General features: G+C 41.0%; 3 protein-coding genes across 3 annotated transcripts; 2 read left to right on the top strand and 1 right to left on the bottom strand.

Moving 5' to 3' along the window:
- Positions 1 to 1,599: 1,599 nt before the first annotated feature.
- On the bottom strand, positions 1,600 to 2,492 carry LOC124042931 (gamma-crystallin M3-like). The gene is made up of 3 exons (XM_046361072.1): positions 2,386 to 2,492; positions 2,016 to 2,264; positions 1,600 to 1,913 (listed from the first exon to the last, which is right to left on the bottom strand). The coding sequence occupies exons 1-3, from the start codon at positions 2,398 to 2,400 to the stop codon at positions 1,638 to 1,640; spliced, it is 540 nt and encodes a 179-aa protein (XP_046217028.1). The 5' UTR covers positions 2,401 to 2,492; the 3' UTR covers positions 1,600 to 1,637.
- A 13,101-nt stretch (positions 2,493 to 15,593) lies between these two features.
- On the top strand, positions 15,594 to 16,905 carry LOC124042930 (gamma-crystallin M3-like). The gene is made up of 3 exons (XM_046361071.1): positions 15,594 to 15,706; positions 16,139 to 16,381; positions 16,513 to 16,905. The coding sequence occupies exons 1-3, from the start codon at positions 15,695 to 15,697 to the stop codon at positions 16,810 to 16,812; spliced, it is 555 nt and encodes a 184-aa protein (XP_046217027.1). The 5' UTR covers positions 15,594 to 15,694; the 3' UTR covers positions 16,813 to 16,905.
- A 5,822-nt stretch (positions 16,906 to 22,727) lies between these two features.
- LOC124042929 (gamma-crystallin M3-like) lies at positions 22,728 to 23,618 on the top strand. The gene is made up of 3 exons (XM_046361069.1): positions 22,728 to 22,781; positions 22,900 to 23,142; positions 23,266 to 23,618. The coding sequence occupies exons 1-3, from the start codon at positions 22,770 to 22,772 to the stop codon at positions 23,563 to 23,565; spliced, it is 555 nt and encodes a 184-aa protein (XP_046217025.1). The 5' UTR covers positions 22,728 to 22,769; the 3' UTR covers positions 23,566 to 23,618.

Here is a 23,618-nt window from a genome sequence, read left to right as displayed (position 1 = left end):
GTTATCTACCCTTACCATCTGGGGTTGGCCCGTCAGGAAGTACAAGATCCAGTTGCAGAGGGAGGTGTTTAGTCTCAGCTTAGTCTTAACTTAGTGATGAGATTTGAGGGCACTACGGTAGCATTTTTGTAAAGCAACTTACATGATGAAAAAGTGGAGTGTTACAGTGAGTTAGCATTAACATTTAAATAACATTTAATTCACATGCAGATTATGTATGACTTTCTGAATAAGCATTGGATCAAAAAAAACTTTTAAGATCCCTATCTTCCACGTCAAATAGGTAAAGAGTTTTAGATGTACAGGTTTATTGTTGCTCCCTCATGTGACCAAATAGCATGTAAAGTAGTTACTTGTGGACAGTCGATTTTTCTGAGAGCACAGCTCTTTAGAGGAGAAAAATACCTATGCAAATGCTGTAACTCCTATAAAATAGGTGTACATACATATAAAGTAATTTTTTTCTTATTTTTAAATTACATAAAAAAATGGTGTACATTGTAAATTATGGAAATGTAAATTATGTACATAATATAAACTGTTGACTCTACTTATTAAACTATACACGTACCCTTCAAGAAACAAATGGAAATGGGTAATGTTTCCAAGGCTTAGTATATTGTGGCAAAGAAGGGGGTCGAGTGATAAGTGGCAGATATGTGAGAGCAGAACGAATAAACGGGCTCTGCCCGATCACTAAAATGGCCACCCCTGTCAGAACTACAGATCACAAAATGGCCGACCGCCAAAACTACAAGTCCCAGAAGCAAGGGGAACCCTCAGAAGGTGGAGCCGACCCACAGATAAAGGGTCAAGAAAAACCAGGAAGAAGGAGAGTGAGTGCTGGAAGGATCTATGAACAATAGAGAAAGAGACTATAGAGATTGGCTGGATTTACCGTGTATGAGCTGGATTGTTTTGGACTTACCTATTGGCGTTTGGACCTGGACCTACCGAGAACCCGATTTGTGTACCGAACCCTGCTATCCTTGACCTCGTCTACAGCCTGGGTGGACCAGGATGGAGAAACAAACACACAGGTACTGTCCTGTTTGAAAGAACTCTCATTCTTGGGTGATTTGGTGACAGTTTACCACTTAGTTTGTGACAAACGCTCCTAACCTTGAAGAGGTTTGCCACAATATGTAGGGGAAATAAAAAGGGTTCAGGAACTAAACCTTGCGGAACACCAAAAGTTGAATTTGGTGTTCTGCAATGTTCAGTGCTTTGAACCTTACTATTCTCTCTGCCATCCCTTGGAAACAATAACCCATAAAATGGAATGCAATTTCATTGCTATGCAAATGAACACACAAATCTACTTGCCAATAAAATCTGATGATACTTGTAAGACATACTTTTAGCACAAGCTACAGCTAGTGATTGTGTATTGCACTTTTGGGTTATACAGTTATATTTTATTGTCAACATGTTTTTTAAAACATAGTAATTGAAGGCAATGGTGCTTGAACGTCTAATGGTTGCTTTTAGGACATTTTGATTTGCACAGATCAACACTGTATAGTATGTCTTTGATATAAAATTAAAGTGATATTTCAGACTGAAGAGGGTGTATAATGAGTAAGACATACTGGTAGATACCGTTTAAAAAATTGTTTTATTGACAATCAGATGATTTAGCACATGTCAGTGATACGCCTCATGCTCATGAACTTCATGCCTTTGACACCCATATCCCTAAAGCTCCTGTACTCTCCGGGCCTCATGTACATCATTCTTCCTCTGAAGTGGGGCTGCTCAAACATCAGCCAGTGTCCATCCATGACCTGGGCAGACTGGCAATCGGACATGCGGTAACGATCGTGGATGGAGTCACAATCGTCCATCAGCTCCATGTTCTGACCTCCAAAGTTCTCCTTCTCGTAGATTTTCATTCTGTAGGAGCCTCTGTGCTGTTGGTGGAGAATTTAAAACAATTTGTATTCATACCAAGGTCTGACATTTTAAGAAGCCTACTTTGTAATTTAAAGGAAGAAATGCTCTCTTTTCCTTACCGTGGGGATCATACGGCTGGATCTGATGCAGTCACTCTGGCTCGTGCCCATTAGGCGCTGGTTGTCAGAGTACTCTCCTCTTCTGACTAGCATCTGGTGTCCCATGAAGTTGGGGCGCTCGTAGACCATGAAGCAGCCGCTCTCAACCCTGCAGGAGTTGCACCTGCTCAGGTGGGAAGATATGTCAGGGCAGTCCTGGCTGGTCTCATAGGAACGACCCTGGAAGTTCTTGTCCTCGTAGAAGATGATCTGCATGACAAGTTGTAAGAATGCGATACAACACCTTTTGCAGCAGTAAGGTATAGTAAACACATATGTAAAGCACTCATTTAGTTAGAATGATTAAGAAAATAGTTTAAAATCTACCTACCTTGCCCATGGTCATGGTGGCTGTTGGTTCTTTAAGCTTGACTGTCAATGCTAGTGGCTCCCTTGCCCTTTTATACCGTGTTAGATATCCGCAGCATATGTGACCACATTGTGTTAAATTCCTGAGTCATCACCATGAAATGTAATGTAAACGAAAGCAGGTTCAATATTATTACTTTTAGTAGAACTTGCATAATGTTTCAATGAATTAGTATACTGTAGAAAATGAAACATGTCAATTACTTATGGCTTTGTTCATGGAACGTTAACTGTGCTTTATAATTCAAAACAATATGTACATGACCTAGAAGTAGAGATGGAGGTTGGCGCACCGCCAACTGTGCCAACTACAACAGAAAACGGTGGTTCACTAGAACACTGAGTATGGGTCTGCCACTATTTTTGTTACGTTGAAATCACTCTGTGATACCTGTGGTTGCAATCTCTGACACCTGTTGCTAAGATTTTCAGTGTTTGGCCACAGAAAATGCACACAATTGTGATTATAATGTCATTTTTGGTACTACATTGAGATCTTTATACTTAAAATCGACCTAAAACCATAATTCAAAAAGGTTTGCAGTCATTCATACTGTATGTTGAAGTGTCTCAGCTAGGACTAGGTCTAAAGTACAAGAAGCCCTAGTCTAAGCTAGATCACTTGGAGTCAACAGTAATGTGTGGACTTCACTCAGAAGTAAATGCAAGCATTATGTACTCATTATGTAAATCTATTTAGTTCAAGAGACTGAGTTATTGTATATCCTAAAATACCATCAACATAAGCAAGGTTGGGAAGCCTTTGAGAAAGGTGTTTGGTATACAAGCCTACCCTAGTACCCAATTATTCTATTTTGTGTTGTGCCTTTCTGCAAATATATAGCATCTGTCAAGCCCTGACTTTAGATAGCCATTTTTATTTTTCTATTTGGTTAGGTCAGGGTGTGATGGGGATGGGCATTCTATGTTTCTTTATTTCTATGTTTTGGCCAGGTATGGTTCTCAATCAGGGACAGCTGTCTATCGTTGTCTTTGATTGGGAATCATACTTAGGTAGCCCTTTTTCACTCCTTTCAGTGTGGGTAGTTAACTTTGTTAGAGGCATTCATAGCCCTGTTAAGCGTCACGGTTGTTTTGATTTTGTTGGCGACATTTCTAATAAAGAGGAATATGTACGCTCACCACGCTGCCCATTGGTCCACTTCTTACGATGCCTGTGACCGCACCTTTGGAAAGTATTCAGAACCCTTGACTTTTCAAATAAAATCAGATCGTATTTGTCACATGCACAGAATAGAACAGGTGAAATGCTTACTTACAAGCCCTTAACCAACAATGCAGTTTTATGAAATTCCATTTAAAAAAGTAAAAGCTAAGAAAAACAAATAACTAAATAACAATAGTGGGGCTATATTCAGGGAGTACCGGTACAGAGACAATGTGTCAATGTGCAGGGGCACAGGTGTCAAATTAATTGTGGTAATTATGTACAGTTGAAGTTGGAGGTTTACATACACCTTAGCAAAATACATTTCAACTCAGTTTTTCACAATTCCTGACATTTAATCCTAGTAAAAATGCCCTGTTTTAGGTCAGTTAGGATTACCACTTTTTTTGAAGAATGTGAAATGTCAAAATAATAGTAGAGAATGATTTATTTCAGCACACACTTTTTCAGTTCTGCCCATAAATGTTCTATAGGATTGAGGTCAGGGCTTTGATGGCCACTCCAATACCTTGACATTATTGTCCTTAAGCCATTTTTGCCACAACTTTGGAAGTATGCAAGGGGTCAATGTTCATTTGGAAGACCCATTTGCGACCAAGCTTTATCCTTCCTGACTGATGTATTGAGATGTTGCTTCAGTATATTCACATACTTCTCCTCCCTCATGATGCCATCTATTTTGTGAAGTGCACCAGTCCCTCCTGCAGCAAAGCACCCCCACAACATGATGCTGCCACCCCCATGCTTCACGGTTGGGATGGTGTTCTTCGGCTTGCAAGCCTACTCTTTTTCCTCCATACATAACGATGGTAATTATTGCCAAACAGTTCTAATTTTGTTTAATCAGACCAGTGGACATTTCTCCAAAAAGTAGGATCTTTGTCCCCATGTGCAGTTGCAAACCGTAGTCTGTTTTTTTAATGGTGGTTTGGAGCAGTGGCTTCTTCCTTGCTGAGTGGCCTTTCAGGTTATGTCGACATAGGACTCGTTTTTACTGTGGATATAGATACTTTTGAACCTGTTTACTTCAGCATCTTCACAAGGTCCTTTGCGGTTGTTCTAGGACTGATTTGCACTTTTCACACAAAAGTACAGTCATCTCTAGGAGACAGAATGCATCTCCTTCCTGAGTGGTATGACGGCTGTGTGGTCCCATGGTGTTTATATTTGCCTACTATTGTTTGTACAGATGAGCGTGGTACCTTCAGGCATTTGGAAATTTCTCCCAAGGATGAACAAGACTTGTAGAGGTCTACAATTTTTTTTTTCTGAGGTCTTGGCTGATTTCGTTTTATTTTACCATGATGTCAAGCAAAGAGGCACTGAGTTTGAAGGTAGGCCTTGAAATACATCCACAGATACACCTCCAATTGACTCAAGTGATGGTGATGTCAACTAGCCTATCGGAAGCTTCTAAAGCCATGACATCATTTTCTGGAATTTTCCAAGTTTTAACCTCTCTGGGATATTCGGGACGGTAGCGTCCCACCTCAACAACAGCCGGTGAAAGTGCAGGGCGCCAAATTCAAAACAAGACATCCCATAATTAAAATTCCTCACACATACAAGTATTTTACCCCATTTTAAAGACAAACTTGTTGTAAATCCAGCCACAGTGTCCGATTTGAAAAAGGCTTTACGACGAAAGCACACCAAACGATTATATTAGGTCAGTACCTAGTCACAGAAAAACACAGCCGTACAAATATCTGCCATGATGTGGAGTCAACAAAGTCAGAAATAGCATTATAAATAGTCACTTACCTTTGATCTTCATCAAAATGCACTCTCAGGAATCCTAGTTCCACAAATGTTTGATTTGTTCGATAAAGTTCATAATTTATATCCAAATACCTCTTTTTTTGCGTGTTTAGCCCAGTAATCCAAATACATGAGGCGTGAGCAGACAAAGTCAAAAAGTTCTGTTACAGTCCGTAGAAACATGTCAAACAATGTATAGAATCAATCTTTAGGATGTTTTTATCACATCTTCAATAATGTTTAAACCGGAGAATTCCTTTGTCTGTAGAAATGCAATGGAACGCGAGCTAACTCTCACTTGAACGCGTGGTCAGCTCAAGGCACTCTGGCAGACCTCTGACTCATTCAACTCCCATTCCCCCCTCCCTCACAGTAGCATCAAACAAGGTTCTAAAGACTGGTGACATCTAGTGGATGCCTTATGAAGTGCAACATGACCCCATTTCCACTGTATCTTGGATAGACAAAGAGTTGAAAAACTACAAACCTCAGATTTCCCACTTCCTGGTTGGATTTCTTTCTCAGGTTTTTGCCCGCCATATGAGTTCTGTTATACTCACAGACATCGTTCAAACAGTTTTAGAAAATTCAGGTGTTTTATATCCAAAACAAATAATCCATATTCTAGCTTTTAGGACTGAATAGCAGGCAGTTTACTCTGGGCACCTTTTTATCCAAGCTACTCAATACTGCCCCCCTGTCCGAAAGAAGTTAATGACTCCAACCAAAGTGCATGCAAACTTTCGACTTCAACTGTACATGCAGGTAGGGTTATTAAAGTGGCTATGCATAGATAATTACAGAGAATAGCAGCAGCGTATGGGGGGTGTACAAATAGTCTGGGTAGCCATTTGATTAGCTGTTCAGGAGTCTTATGGCTTGGGGAGTAGAAGCTGTTAAGAAGCCTCATGGACCTAGATTTGGCGCTCCGGTACCGCTTGCCGTGCAGTAGCATAGAGAACAGTCTATGACTAGGGTGGCTGGAGTTTTTGACAATTATTAGGACCTTCCTCTGACATCGCCTGGTATAGAGGTCCTGGATGGCAGGAAGCTTGGCCCCGGTGATGTAATGGGCCATACGCACTACCCTCTGTAGTGCCTTGAGGTCGGAGGCCAAGCAGTTGCCATAGCAAGCAGTGATGCAACCCGTCAGAATGCTCTCGATGGTGCAGCTGTAGAACCTTTTGAGGATCTGTGGACCCATGCCAAATCTTTTCAGTTTCCTGAGGGGGAATGGGTTTTGTTGTGGCCTCTTTACAACTTTCTTTTTTTAAATGTTACGTTAAAGCCTTATTCTAAAATGTATCAAATAAATACACATCTTTAGCAATTTACACACAATACCCAATAAGGACAAAGCAAAAACAGGTTTTTAGACATTGTTGCTGATTTATTAAAAATTAAAAACAGAAATATCATATTTAAATAAGTATTCAGACCCTTTGCTATGAGACTTGAATTGAACTCAGGTGCATCCTGTTTCTATTGATCATCCTTGAGATGTTTTGTACAACTTGATTGGAGTCCACCTGTGGTAAATTAGATTGATTTGACATGATTTGGAAGGTCCCCCAGTCGAGCACTGAGCACTGAAAAAATAACGACATTGAATATCCTTGTGAGCTTGGTGAACTCAATAATAACACATTGGATGGTGTATCAATAACCCCGCCTCTACAAAGGTACAGGCGTCCTACCTACCTCAGTTGCCGGAGAGGATGGAGACTGCACAAGGATTTCACCATGAGACGAATGTGACTTAAACAGTTACAGAGTTTTATAGCTATAATAGGAGAACTGAGGATGGATCAACAACATTTTACTCAACAACATTTTACTCCACAATTCTTACCTAATTGACATAGTTAAAAGAATGAAGCCTGTACAGAATAAAAATATTCCAAAACATGCATCCTGTTTGCAAGAAGGCACTAAAGTAATACTGCAAACAAATTGGCAAAGCAATTAACTTTTTGTCCTGAATACAAAGTGTTGTGTTTGGGGTAAATCCAATAAAACACATTACTGAGTACCACTCACCTTAAGTATAATGATGGCTGCATCATGTTATGGGTATGCTTGTAATTGTTAAGGACTGAGGAGTTTTTCAACGTAAAAAATAAATGGAATGGCAATTAGCACAGGCAAAATCCTAGAGGAAAACCTGGTTAAGTTTGCATTCCACCAGACATTGGGAGATTAATTCACCTTTCAGCAGGACAATAACCTAAAAAAGAAGGCGAAATATACACTGGAGATGCTTACCAAAACGACATTGAATGTCCCTAAGTGGCCTAATTACAGTTTTACAACTTAAATTGACTTGAAAATCTGTGGCAAGACTTGAAAATGGCTGATCAACAACTGACTTGACAGAGCTTGAAGAATTTTAAATATAATAATAATGTGCAAATATTGTACAATCGAGGTGTGTAAAGCGCTTAGAGCTACCCAGAAAGACTCACAGCTGTAATCGCTGCCAAAGGTAATTCTAAGGTGTCAATACTTATGTTAATGAAATACTTCTGTATTTCAGTATTATAAAAAAAAATAATAATAATACATTTAATCCATTTTGAATTCAGGCTGTAACACAACAAAATGTGGAATAAGTCAAGGGAATTCCACATGAATACTGTCTGAAGGCACTGTGTAATCGTGTATAAATCATGAAAAACAGATTATACATGTACGCTGTTTACTTAGATGAATGTTCAACAAACAATTTATATTTGTCATGCGTTGCCGACTAGGACAGTTGAGGTCAGACACATTTGTGTGGCATTGTTCAAACCCTTTGCTACATTCCACTTCACTTCTACACTACTTTCACAGACTGTATTTTTTTCCCCTTTTTTTTACCCAGGTAGGCAAGTTGAGAACAAGTTCTCATTTACAATTGCGACCTGGCCAAGATAAAGCAAAGAAGTTTGACACATACAACAACACAGAGTTACACATGGAGTAAAACAAACATACAGTCAATAATACAGTAGAAAAATAAGTATATATACAATGTGAGCAAGGTAAAGGCAAAAAAGGCCATGGTGGTGAAGTAAATACAATATAGCAAGTAAAACACTGGAATGGTTGATTTGCAGTGGAAGAATGTGCAAAGTAGAGAGAAATAATGGGGTGCAAAGGAGCTAAATAAATAAATAAATACAGTAGGGAAAGGGGTAGTTGTTTGGGCTAAATTATAGATGGGCTATGTACAGGTGCAGTAATCTGTGAGCTGCTCTGACAGCTGGTGCTTAAAGCTAATGAGGGAGATAAGTGTTTCCAGTTTCAGAGATTTTTGTAGTTCGTTCCAGTCATTGGCAGCAGAGAACTGGAAGGAGAGGCGGCCAAAGGAAGAATTGGTTTTGAGGGTGACCAGAGAGAGATACCTGCTGGAGCGCGTGCTACAGGTGGGTGCTGCTATGGTGACCAGCGAGCTAAGGGGGGACTTTACCTAGCAGGGTGTTGTTGATGACCTGGAGCCAGTGGGTTTGATGACCTGGAGCCAGGTCGCAGTAGTGGGTTGTATATGTGGCTTTGGCGACAAAACGGATGGCACTGTGATAGACTGCATCCAATTTATTGAGTAGGGTATTGGAGGCTATTTTGTAAATTACCTCGCCGAAGTCGAGGATTGGTAGGATGGTCAGTTTTACAAGGGTATGTTTGGCAGCATGCGTGAAGGATGCTTTGTTGCGAAAGCCAATTCTAGATTTAACTTTGGTGTTCCACATCAATTGCAAAAGTGAAATGGGCCTGCCTCAAAATAGGCTATTTGGGTAGACCATGCGTTCTCAAAGAATCTGGCCCTCACTCACAATGGCTAGCTAACGTGTACTTTAGCCATTTCATTACGTCGCTATATATTGCTTATAAAATGTAAAAACAGCTATAATAAACATGTATAAAAAGTGCTGTTCCACATCAATTGCAAAAGTGAAATGGGCCTGCCTCAAAATAGGCTATTTGGGGTAGACCATGCATTCTGAAAGAATCTGGCCCTCACTCACAAGGGCTAGCTAACGTGTACTTTAGCCATTTTTGCAAATAAAATGTAAAAACAATCACTAATAATATTTTATATAAAAGTCAAACAACGGCATTAGCATGAGAGCAACTTACCAGTCCAAAGCAATGTCCTCTCAGTTCAAAAAATAGTCCTCAGTTTCAGAAACGAAACTATGGGAGCTGGAGTCCTCTTCAATCTCTGACAAATCTGTCTCACTATCCCGGGCAATCTCTTCCAAAATCATTTCTACATTCGTGTATCTAGTCTTAGAGGTAACTTTCTTTGACTTATTTGCCATTTTATTCACGAAATAAACAGTTGAAGTAGCAAATTACTGAAAAACGTCTGTGCGTAATTAGAATCACTCCTTCACGGTTCAATTGGCAATGGCGAAAGAACTATCTTTACGCCTGCCTGCAGTGTATAGATTTGTCTTACAACAATGAATCATGGGATATTTCCAGTTACATCTGCTCATTGGCTATCTACCCAGCTAGATTTCAAGAAGATCAGTGGTCACTGGGTTAAAATAGTCAATCAACGAGACAGTGGTCATATAATTGGTGCGCAATGGGCTCCTCACGTGTTGTCTTCCAATCGGTATTACCATATCAATAGGTCCCGCAAAATGGCCCATCAGGGTTCATTGTCTTCCCTAACAAAGAGTTGATTGCAAGTAAACCAAACATGACTGGATAGAGAGGGAAAAGAAGAGGAAAAGAGTCTGTTTACGTTGGATGTTACTTTGAAAATTGTATGACAGGAAATTCAACTCGATAAGCGGTCACAAAATGTTTCGTTTTAGGCTATAAAAAATGGATTTAACCGAAAAAAAAATGACCATTCATTGTGTAACAATGAGCCTTGGGATTGCAACCAGAGCAAGATTTTCAAAGGTAAACAATTTATTTCAATGCAATCTGTGACTTTTTGTTACGCAAGTGCTGGTTGAATAAGTAGTTTGATATTGGGGTCTATGCTCAGATAATCGCAGCTTATTCTTTCGCAATACATTATTTTTTAAATATGACAACGCAGGTGGATTAGCAAGATTCTAGGCTTTTGAAGCATGTGAGACACTTGTATTTCCATGAATGTTTAATATGACTATTTGTGGCGAACACCGTATGTTGTTGAATTCAATCCCGTATCCGGGATCGGTAGTTCAGAGAGGTTTTAAGAGTATCTTTACCAATCCTGTTGTCTCTAAAGAGTTGAAAACAGCAGGTCTGGGACAGGTAGCACGTCTGGTGAATAGGTCAGGATTCCATAGCCGCAGGCAGAACAGTTGAAACTGGAGCAGCAACATGGCCAGGTGGACTGGAGACAGCAAGGAGTCATCATGCCAGGTAGTCCTGAGGCATGGTCCTAGGTCTCAGGTCCTCTGAGATAGAGAAAGAGAATTAGAGAGAGCATACTTAAATTCACACAGGACACCAGATAAGACAGGAGAAGTACTCCAGATATAACAAACTGACCCTAGCCCTCCGACACAAACTACTGCAGCATAAATACTGGAGGATGAGACAGGAGGGGTCAGGAGACACTGTGGCCCCATCCGATGATACCCCCGCACAGGGCCAAACAGGAAGGATATAACCCCACCCACTTTGCCAAAGCACAGCCCCCACACCACTAGCGGGATATCTTCAACCAGAGACCAGGTCGAGTATAGCCCACAAAGATCTCCGCCATGGCACAACCCAAGGGAGGGCGCCCACCCAGACAGGAAGATCACATCAGTGACTCAACCCACTCAAGTGACGCACCCCTCCTAGGGACGGCATGAAAGAGCACCAGTACAGTAAGCCCCTGTAATAGGGTTAGAGGCAGAGAATCCCAGTGGAAAGAGGGGAACCGGCCAGGCAGAGACAGCAAGGGAGTTCCTTGCTCCAGAGCCTTTCCGTTCACCTTCACACTCCTGGGCCAGACTACACTCAATCATATGACCCACTGAAGAGATGAGTCTTCAGTGAAGACTTAAAGGTTGAGACTGAGTTTGCGTCTCTCACATGGGTAGGCAGACCATTCCATAAAAATGGAGCTCTATAGGAGAAAGCCCTGCCTCCGGCTGTTTGCTTTGAAATTCTAGGGACAATTAGGAGGCCTGCGTCTTGTGACCGTAGCGTACGTGTAAGTATGTACGGCAGGACCAAATCAGAGAGATGGGTAGGAGCAAGCCCATATAATGCTTTGTAGGTTAGTAGTAAAGCCCTTGCCTTAATAGGAAGCCAGTGTAGGGAGGCTAGCACTGGAGTAATATGATAAAATATTTTGGTTCTAGTCAGGATTCTAGCAGCCGTATTTAGCACTAACTGGTTTATTTAGTGCTTTATCCGGGTAGCCGGAAAGTAGAGCATTGCAGTAGTCTAACCTAGAAGTAACAAAAGCTTGGATTAATTTTTATGCATCATTTTTGGACAGATGTTGGATGTTACGTAGATGGAAAAAAGCTCTTGATATGTTTGTCAAAAGAGAGATCAGGGTCCAGAGTAACGCCGAGGTCCTTCACAGTTTTATTTGAGTCGACTGTACAACCATTAAGATTAGTTGTCAGAAGATCTCCTTGTTTATGCACAGTATTGTTTCTTATCGATGGCGGTTAAGATATCGTTTAGGACCTTGAGCGTGGCTGAGGTGCACCCATGACCAGCTCTGAAACCAGATTGCATAGCGGAGATGGTATGGTGGGATTCGAAATGGTCGGTAATCTGTTTGTTGACTTGGCTTTTGAAGACCTTAGAAAGGCAGGTTAGGATATATATAGGTCTGTAGCAGTTTGGGTCAAGAGTGTCCCCCCCTTTGAACAGGGGGATAACCGCAGCTGCTATCCAATCTTTGGGAATCTTAGACGACACGAAAGAGAGGTTAAACAGGCTAGTAATAGGGGTGGCAACAATTTCAGCAGATCATTTTAGAAAGAAAGGGTCCAGATTGTCTAGCTCGGCTGATTTGTAGGGGTCCAGATTTTGCAGCTCTTTCAGAACATCAGCTGACTGGATTTGGGAGAAGGAGAAATGGGGAAGGCTTGGGCGAGTTGCTGTGGGGAGTGCAGGGCTGTTGACCGGGGTAGGGGTAGCCAAGTGGAAAGCATGGCCAGCTGTAGAAAAATGCTTATTGGTATAATTGCAGTGGACATTAGATACATAATAGGTACTTTTATTAAGTACATAATGTACCTACACTGCAGTTAAAGCATAATAGTTTTGGAGGCCAAACCGTTTCGGACCCTAGAGACAATTTTGTCAGAAGACCGATTTCGGGATGTCTCATGGTCTGACAAACCCCACTCTAACTCTCTTAACTTTCACTGCAGAGGAAGTGCGACATCAGTGGATGTGGTGAATTTGAGACACATCCGATGTAAGAACAGATCTCTAGCTTAAACGGACAGATTTGTATCGGGATTGTTTTATTATGATAATTAGATTTCCTCTGGGGCGCGAACATCATCCTTAGGGGGTTATACAGCATGATCATTACCAAGGTTCACCTTGTGCTGGGACAATAAAACGTCACTCAAAATGTGCAGTTTTGGCACACAACGCCACAGATGTCTCCATTTTTTAGGGAGCATGCAATTGGCATCCTAACTGCAGAAATGTCCACCAGAACTGTTGCCAGAGAATTGAATGTTAATTTCTCTACCATAAGCCGTATGGTAGAGAATTTCGCAGTACGTCCCACCGGTCTCACAACTGCAGACCACGTGTAATCAAGCCAGCCCAGGACCTCCACATCTAGCTTCTTCACCTGTGGGATTGTCTGAGACCAGCCACCTGGACAGCTGATGAAACTGTGGAATTGCTCAACTGAAGAGTTTCTGCACAAATTGTGAGAAACCATCACAGGGAAGCTCATCTGTGCGCTTGACATCCTACCAAGGGTCTTGACCTGACTACAGCTCAGCATTGTAACCTACTTCAGTGGGCAAATGCTCACCTTCGATGGCCACTGGCACGCTGGAGAAGTGTGCTCTTCACGGATGAATCCCGCATTCAACAGTACCGGGCAGATGGCAGACAATGTGAATAATGCCATGTGGGCAAGTGTTTTGCTGATGTCAACGTTGTGAACAGAGTGCCCCATGGTGGTGGTGAGGTTATGGTATGGGCAGGCATAAGCTATGAACAATGAAAACAATTGTATTTTATCGATGGCAATTTGAATGCACAGAGATACCGAGATGAGGTCCTGAGGCCCATTGTTGTGCCATTAATTTGCCGCCATCTCCTCATGTTTCAGCATGATACTGCAAGAACCTATGTTGCAAGTATCCGTACACAATTCCTGGAAGCTGAAAATGGCCCAGTTCTTCCATGGCCTGCATACCCTCCAGACATGTCACCCATTGAGCATGTTTGGGATGCTCTGGATCAACATGTACCACAGCGTGTTCCAGTTCCTGACAATATCCAGCAACTTCACACAGCCATTGAGGAGGGGTTGGACAACATTCCACAGGCCACAAACGACAGCCTGATCAACTCTATGAGAAGGAGATGTATTGCGCTGCATGAGGCAAATGGTGGTCACACCAGATACTGATTATTATTTATTTTTTTATCCACGCACTTTTTTTTTAAAAAGGATATCTGTGATGTGACCAACAGATGCATATCTGTATTCCCAGTCATGTGAAATCTATAGATTAGGGCCTAATTTATTTATTTCAATTGACTGATTTTCTTATATGAACTGTAACTCAGTAAAATCTTTGAAGTTGAATTTGTATTTTTGCGTTTGTATTTTTGTATTTTTGCCCAGTGTTTAATCATCTTTAGGAGACCCAATCCTTTTACCAGCTATCTCTTTGAGAAAATAAAGTGTTACCTCTTAAACAAAATCTCCTTCTCTGAGCAATTTTATTAGTATAAAATAATAGTTTTTTTTCCATTTTTGGGAGCATACAATATAGCTCAGTATTTTAAATATTTATTTCATAGTCTTTTTTGCTCATTCATATCAAGGGTGACAATTTTAGACCTGAATGTATGACAATGTGTTTTACATATACAGTGGGGCAAAAAAGTATTTAGTCAGCCACCAATTGTGCAAGTTCTCCCACTTAAAAAGATGAGAGGCCTGTAATTTTCATCATAGGTACACTTCAACTATGACAGACAAAATGAAGAAAAATAAATCCAGAAAATCACATTGTAGGATTTTTAATCAGTTTATTTGAAAATGATGGTGGAAAATAAGTATTTGGTCACCTACAAACAAGCAAGATTTCTGGTTTGCACAGACCTGTAACTTCTTCAATAGGCTCCTCTGCCCTTCACTCGTTACCTGTATTAATAGCACCTGTTTGAACTTGTTATCAGTATAAAAGACCTGTCCACAACCTCAGTCACACTACAAACTCCACTATGGCCAAGACCAAAGAGCTGTCAAAGGAGAACAGAAACAAAATTGTAGACCTGCACCAGGCTGGGAAGACTGAATCTGCAATAGGTAAGCAGCTTGGTTTGAAGAAATCAACTGTGGGAGCAATTATTAGGAAATGGAAGACATACAAGACCACTGATAATCTCCCTCGATCTGGGGCTCCACGCAAGATCTCCCTGTGGGGTCAAGATTATCACAAGAACGGTGAGCAAAAATCCCAGAACCACACGGGGGGACCTAGTAAATGACCTGCAGAGAGCTGGGACCAAAGTAACAAAGCCTACCATCAGTAACACATTACGCCGCCAGGGACTCAAATCCTGCAGTGCCAGACGTGTCCCCCTGCTTCAGCCAGTACTTGTCCAGGCCCATCTGAAGTTTGCTAGAGAGCATTTGGATGATCCATTGCCAACAAAGGGTATATAACAAAGTATTGAGAAACTTTTGTTATTGACCAAATACTTATTTTCCACCATAATTTGCAAATAAATTCATTACAAATCCTACAATGTGATTTTCTGGGGTTTTTTTCTCATTTTTTCTGTCATAGTTGAAGTGTACTTATGATGAAAATTACAGGCCTCTCTTGTCTTTTTAAGTGGGAGAACTTGCACAATTGGTGGCTGACTAAATACTTTTTTGCCCCACTGTACATGCAGGATGTTCAGAAGCTTCTGTTTCACTCTTTATGTGTAGAACACAATATGGCCACAATATGCATCTGTGACAGAAAAGCATACAGAGACAGAAATTCACCATTTAGCAGTAGAGCAGTAGGCCCATATGCTGTGTTGCTGTGTCAGGACTTTACACAATGAGAGGCCACAGATTCTTTTGGTTTTGGTCAGTTATAAAGGTAAGTGTTAAAACAGACAGGAATTCAGTGCAGTCACAGTGCAGTCCTGAAGAACAAACATCATCATGATGGGAAAGGTAGGCAAATTAAAAATATTTTGCCCTCCGTTTCTTTTATCTACATTGCATACCTTATGTGATAGACTATTTGACATCTACAATAATTTCATAATGTCAAAGAGTTTCAGGTAAAATGTAGTTCAATGCAGATGTAGTTCATTATCAATTGTAGCTCCTCTGCTCTTTGACAGTATTACTGACAAAATGTTTGTCATTCAAAGTTGTGGACTATTTGGGGCGGCAGGTAGCCTAGTGGTTAGAGCTTTGGGCCAGTAACTGAAATGTTGGTGGATTGAATCTCTGAGCTGACGAGGTAAAAATCTGTTGTTCTGCCCCTGAACAAGGCAGTTAACCCACTGTTCCTAGGCAGTCATTGTAAATAAGAATTTGTTGTTAACTGACTTGCCTAGTTAAATTAAAAAACTTTTTAAAAAACATTTAAATCCCCAGATCATCTTCTACGAGGACAAGAACTTCCAGGGTGGTTCCTATGAGACCAGCTCCGATTGCCCTGAGCTGACCTCCTACCTGAACAGGTGCCACTCCTGCAGGGTGGAGAGCGGCAACTTCATGGTGTACGATCGCCCCAACTTCATGGGAAACCAGTACTTCATGAGAAGGGGAGAGTACTCCGACTACATGAGCATGATGGGAATGAGTGAGTGCATCAGGTCCTGCCGCATGATCCCCGTGGTAGGTTGATCATTTATATATCTAGTCTTTGAAAATAATGCTTTAATGGTAGTGTTCTCCTACAACATGAGTTTGTTGATTTATTTCACTAATCAATTAAGTAACCCTATACTGTACTTTCCTCCGTACAGCACTGTGGAAACTTTAGGATGAGGATCTACGAGAGGGAGAACTTCGGAGGTCAGATGCACGAGATGATGGACGACTGTGACTCCATCCAGGAGCGTTACCGTATGTCTGACTGCCAGTCCTGCAACGTGATGGACGGCCACTGGCTGATGTACGAGCAGCCCAACTTCAGAGGCAGGCAGATGTACATGAGGCCTGGAGAGTACAGGAACTTCAGGGATATGGGCATGGGAATGGGAGGCATGAGTGGTGGCATGAGGTTCATGAGCATGAGACGTATCATGGACAACATGTCTATGTAAATGCTATGAAAAATGTATGAAAAATGTATTTTTGATTAGTCTCTGTGGGACAATTCATGGAAGCGAAAACAATAAAACTCTGAGTTTCAGTGATTTGTTATGAGTGACAGTATATTTATTTTAATTTAAATGCCACCGCACAATGTTTAAACATCAGAGTAATCTACTACAAAATACTACAAAATATATTGTTATACCTAAAAAACTATATAATACATAAAATAATAAGAAAATAGAATGAAAAAGGAGCATTTCTGTGATTTTTTGTAATTTTTAAAAAAAATTTAAAGGCATACATTTTTCTTAAATGACTTATTCAAGTATCTGCAATATGGTTGCTTTTACAGCAAAAATGTCGGTAAATTATATTCACATCGACAGAGTTACACCTACAGTAAAACAATTGTTTCTTTAATTGTTTTACATAAATTCAACAAATTCATATTTAAAACTAGCTCGATTCATCACCATACAATAGTTGCTTATGTTGCTTTTACCAAAATAGTTGGATGGTCAAGTACTATAGGAAGGCGCATTAACATAAACAAGTAGGCTCTATTCAGAAAGCAGGGCTGTCAAAGTTCATGTGCTAATGAATGCAAATAATTAGTTTAAAATATCTTAAAGTTTAACACAGTTAATCATGTTTCCTTATTTTGATCGTCACGTATCCCCACCACTCAAATACATGGATTAGACAGCTCTGAGAAACTATGTAACGGAACATTGTACTTTACTGAAACTGCAGTCGTTTCATATACATGACATGTTCTTAGATTAAAAATAAATATGTACTGTTTTACTGAAATAACCAACAATAATTAAATCGTGGCATGATGGCCGTTCTAGAAGTGATGTGTTGATTCTAGAAGGGATGATGACATCAGAACTGTTGAGCAGGTACACTACACAATCTTGTTCTTTTTAGTCATATCCATTTGCATGTTCTTTTTAATGTCAGTTAAAATAACGAGTGGTTAGACTAGCAGGGGTGGAATTTGGAAGGGGACACACGGGGGTGGGAGTTCCGAAAATTGGGTGATGTGACGCTGTCAAACAATCTCACTGTAAAATATAAGCCTTTTCAACTTTAAAATATTTGTTTCCAGATATACATAAAATGTTGGGTTGTATGAACTTGTATATTATGTTACAAATCTTTTGTTACCTTTTTTTCCAACTCAACTTGATTTACTGATTTTGACAACCTTTTAAGAAAACAGAGTATTTTATAAACTCAGCAAAAAAAGAAACGTCCTCACTGTCAGCAAACTTAACATGTGTAAATATTTGTATGAACATAAGATTCAACAACTGAGACATAAACTGAACAAGTTCCACAGACATGTCACTAACAGAAATTGAAAAATGTGTCCTTGAACAAATGGGGGTCAAAATCAAAAGTAACAGTCAGTATCTGGTGTGGCCACCAGCTGCATGAATTACTGCAGTGCATCTCCTCCTCATGGACTGCACCAGATTTGCCAGTTCTTGCTGTGAGATGTTACCCCACTCTTCCACCAAGGCACCTGCAAGTTCCCGGGCATTTCTGGGGGGAATGGCCCGAGCCCTTACCCTCCGATCCAACAGGTCCCAGACGTGCGCAATGGGATTGAGATCCGGGCGCTTCGCTGGCCATGGCAAAACACTGACATTCCTGTCTTGCAGGAAATCATGCACAGAACGAGCAGTATGGCTCGTGGTGGCATTGTCATAATGGAGGGTCTTGTCAGGATGAGCCTGCAGGAGGGTACCACGTGAGGGAGGAGGATGTCTTCCCTGTAACGCACAGCGTTGAGATTACCTCCAATGACACAAGCTCAATCCGATGATACTATGACACACCGCCCCAGACAATGACGGACCCGCTCCAGAGTACAGGCGTTGGTGTAACGCTCATTCCTTCGATGATAAACGCGAATCCTACCATCACCCCTGGTGAGACAAAACCGTGACTCGTCAATGAAGAGCACGTTGTTGCCGGTGATGTCTGGTGAGGACTTACTTACAACAGGCTTACAAGCCCTCAGTCCAGCCTCTCTCTAGCCTATTGCGGACAGTCTGAGCACCGATGGAGGGATTGTGCGTTCCTGGTGTAACTCGGGCAGTTGTTGTTGCCATCCTGTACCTGTCCCACAGGTGTGATGTTCGGATGTACAGATCCTGTGCTAATCAAATCAAATGTATTTATAAAGCCCTTCTTACATTAGCTGATATCTCAAAGTGCTGTCCAGAAACATAGCCTGAAACCCCAAACAGCAAGCAATGCAGGTGTAGAAGCACGGTGGCTAGGAAAAACTAACTAAAAAGGCCAGAACCTTGGAAGAAACCAAGAGAGGAACCAGGCTATGAGGAGTGGCCAGTCCTCTTCTGGCTGTGCCGAGTGGAGATTATAACAGAGTGGAGATTAACTTCAGTCAGGAAGTTAATAAAGCTTGGTCGCAAATGGGTCTTCCAAATGGACAATGACCCCAAGCATACTTCCAAAGTTGTGGCAAAATGGCTTAAGGACAACAAAGTGAAGGTGCTGGAGTGGCCATCACAAACCCTGACCTCAATCCCATAGAACAATTGGGGGCAGAACTGAAAAAGCGTATGCGAGCAAGGAGGCCTACAAACCTGACTAAGTTACACCTCTGTCAGGAGGAATGGGCCAAAATGTCACGTTCTGACCTTAGTTCTTTTGTTATGTCTTTGTTTTAGTATGGTCAGGGAGTGAGTTGGGTGGGTAGTCTATGTTCTTTTTATATGTTGGGGTTTTGTGTTTGGCCTGGTATGGTTCTCAATCAGAGGCAGGTGTTGTCCGTTGTCTCTGATTGAGAATCATACCTAGGTAGCCTTTTCCCACCTGTGTTTTGTGGCTGTTTATTTTCTGTTCTGTGTTTTGCTTCACCGTTCAGGACTGTTCGTTTTGTCGTTTAATTGTTTTGGTTCAGTGTTCAGTATTCTTATTAAAACAATATGGACACTTACCACATTCGTCCTCCTCTGCTTACACCCACAATGAGCGTTACACAAAATTCACTCAACTTATTGTGGGAAGCTTGTGGAAGGCTACCCAAAATGTTTGACCCAAGTTAAACAATTTAAAGGCAATGCTACCAAATATGAATTCAGTGTATGTAAACTTCTGACCAACTGGGAATGTGATGAAAGAAATTAAAGCTGAAATAAATCTCTCTTCTACTATTCTGACATTTCACATTCTTAAAATAAAGTGGTGATCATAACTGACCTAAGACAGGGAATGTTTACTAGGAATAAATGTTAGGAATTGTGAAAAACTGAGTTTAAATGTATTTGGCTAAGGTGTATGCAAACATCTGACTTCAACTGTATGTACATACAGTACCAGTCAAAAGTTTGGACACACCAACTCATTAAAGGGTTTCTCATCTGGTCATCTGATGCAGCACTCATCTGATGCAGCACTCTTCTTCTTGGTAAAATATCCCTTACACAGCCTGGAGGTGTGTTGGGTCATTGTCCTGTTGAAAAACAAATAATAGTCCCACTAAGCACAAACCAGATATGGATGGCATATCGTTGCAGAGTGCTGTGGTAGCCATGCTGGTTAAGTGTGCCTTGAATTCTAAATAACTCATCGACAGTGTCACCATAGCAGCCCCACACCATCACACCTCCGCCATGTTTCACGGTGGGAACCACAAATACGGAGACAATCCATTCACCTACTCTGCATCTCTCAAGAAGACACGGCGGTTGGAACCAAGAAAAATCTCATTTGGATTTCCAGATTCTCTCAAGAGATTTTCAAATCGGGTTCAAATCCGGGCTCTGGATGGGCCACTCAATGACATTCAGAGACTCGTCCCAAACCCCCTCCTTTGTTGTCTTGTATATACAGTGTACATATACACTACCAGTTAAAAGTTTGAGAACAACCAACTCATTCAAGGGTTTTTCTTTCATTTGACTATTTTCTACATTGTAGAAGAATAGTGAAGACATAAAAAGTATGAAATAACACATATTGAATCATGTATGTAATTACCAAAATGTTGTTCAACAAATAAAACTATATTTTACATTTGAGATTCGTCAAATAGCCACCCTTTGCCTTGATGACAGCTTTGCACACTCTTGGCATTCTCTCAACCAGTTTCACCTGGAATGCTTTTCCAACAGTCTTGAAGGAGTTCCCACATATGCTGAGCAATTGCTGGCTGATTTTTCTTCACTCTGCAGTATGACTCATCCCATCCCATCTTAATTTGGTTGAGGTCAGGGGTTTGTGGAGGCCAGGTCATCTGATGCAACACGCCATCACTCTGCTTCTTGGTAAAATAGCCCTTACACAGTCTGGAGGTGTGTTGGGTCATTGTCTTGTTGAAAAACAAATGATAGTCCCACTAAACCCAAACCAGATGGGATGGTGTATTGCTGCAGAAGGCTGTGGTAGCCATGCTGGTTAAGTGTGCCTTGAATTCTAAATAAATCACAGACATTGTAACCAGCAAAGCACCCCCACACCATAACACCTCCTCCTCCATGCTTTACTGGGGGAAATATACATGCAGAGATCATCCGCTCACAAAGACATGGCGGTTGGAACCAAAAATCTCCAATTTGGACAGCACACCAAAGGACAAATTTCCACCGGTCCAAATTTCCATAAGTACATTGCTCATGTTTATTGGCCCAAGCAAGTCTCTTCTTATTATTGGTGTCCTTTAGTAATGGTTTCTTTGCAGCAATTCGACCATGAAAGCCTTATTGACACAGTCTCCTCTGAACAAGTTTATGTTGAGTTGTGTCTGTTACTTGAACAGACACATGATCTGTGAAGCATTTATTTGGGCTGCAATTTCTGAGGCTGGTAACTCTAATGAACTTATCCTCTGCAGCAGAGGTAACTCTGGGTCTTCCATTCCTGTGGCAGTCCTCATGAGAGCCAGTTTCATCATAGCGCTTGATGGATTTTGCGACTGCACGTGAAGAAACTTTCAAAATTCTTAAAATGTTCTGCATTGACTGAACTTCATGTCTTAAAGTAATGATGGACTGTCGTTTCTCTTTGCTTATTTGAGCTGTTCTTCGCATAATATGGACTTGGTATTTTACCAAATAGGGCTATCTTCTGTAAAACTTCAAACCCAGTTAGAAGGAAATCAATTCCACAAATTAACTTTTAACAAGGCACACCTGTTGAAATGGATTCCAGGTGACTGCCTCATGAAGCTAGGTGAGAGAATGCCAAGAGTGTGCAAAGCTGTCATCAAGGCAAAGGGTGGCTATTTGAAGAATCTCAAATATAAAATATATTTTGATTTGTTTAACACTTTTTTGGTTACTACATGATTCCTTGTGTTATTTCATAGTTTTGATGTCTTCACTATTATTCTACAATCTAGAAAATAGTCAAAATAAAGAAAAACCCTTGAATGAGTAGGTGTTCTAAAACTTTTGACCGAGTGTATATATACATTAATCTATGTGATTGTAAAATACTTTCTTAACAATTAAGATAATATATTTTCTTTGCATTTATTGAATGTACCAAATGACTTAAAGCTATTCACAGTCACCAACCAACCCATGAAACCAAAATTCAAGCTGTTTGGAAAGATTTATGGATTATGTCACGGCTATAGCATAAAAACAAACTCAAGCAAAATAACACTTTTATTGAACATGTTTCACTAAAATACCTAGTGTGTTCTGAAATATGTACAACAGACCATTGTATACTATTTCCAAAAGCTCAGTTGTATTTACTTCTCAATGCAAACCCCCATTCTAAAGTCTTCATGGGATCCATGGAAATGTAGGGAAAGCACTTCAGCACTCTATAGGCCTCTATACAGTGTTGCTGGGTCAGGGGTTTACACAATGGGGCCACAGATTCTTTGGGTTTGGTTAGGTATAAAAGTAAGGGTTAACACAGACAGGGCATCAGTTTAGCAACAGCACAGCTCAAAGAAACAATCGCAACCATGATGGGCAAGGTAGGCACAGCGTTTTAGCCTACAGTTTTAAGTTTATTGCTTGAATAATGGCTGGTTTAGTCAATTACAATCTCAATATCTTTCCATTTTTACCAATGATTTATTTTTGCATTTTCAGATCATCTTCTACGAGGACAAGAACTTCCAGGGTCGTTCCTATGAGACCAGCCAGGACTGCCCTGACATGTCCTCCCACCTGAGCAGGTGCCACTCCTGCAGGGTTGAGAGTGGCTGCTTCATGGTCTACGACCGCCCCAACTTCATGGGAAACCAGTACTTCATGAGGAGGGGAGAGTACTCAGACTACCAGCGTATGATGGGAATGAACGACTGCATCAGGTCCAGCCGTATGATCCCCATGGTAGGTTGAAAATATTTAATCTTTAAAATAGAATAATCTTGCTCCTGAAAATATAACTCTCATATAACACAAGTTTACATCGGATTTATCTCATCAATGAAACCTATTATTTCCTCCGTACAGCACCGTGGAAACTTCAGGATGAGGATCTACGAGAGGGAGAACTTCGGAGGTCAGATGCACGAGATGATGGACGACTGTGACTCCACCCAGGAGCGTTACCGCATGTCTGACTGCCAGTCCTGCAACGTGATGGACGGCCACTGGCTGATGTACGAGCAGCCCCATTACAAAGGCAGGCAGATGTACATGAGACCTGGAGAGTACAGAAGCTTCAGGGATATGGGCATGGGAATGGGAGGCATGAGTGGTGGCATGAAGTTCATGAGCATGAGGCGTATCATGGACAACATGACCATGTAATTTCCTCAATTGTTGTATGAAAATGGTTGATTAAACGTATTTACACTGCTAAA

This window comes from Oncorhynchus gorbuscha, linkage group LG09, assembly GCF_021184085.1.
Source record: "Oncorhynchus gorbuscha isolate QuinsamMale2020 ecotype Even-year linkage group LG09, OgorEven_v1.0, whole genome shotgun sequence".
Classification (NCBI taxonomy): Eukaryota; Metazoa; Chordata; class Actinopteri; order Salmoniformes; family Salmonidae; genus Oncorhynchus; species Oncorhynchus gorbuscha.
The sequence above is the reverse complement of the archived record's forward strand: the minus strand, read 5'-3'. Positions and strand labels throughout refer to the sequence as shown.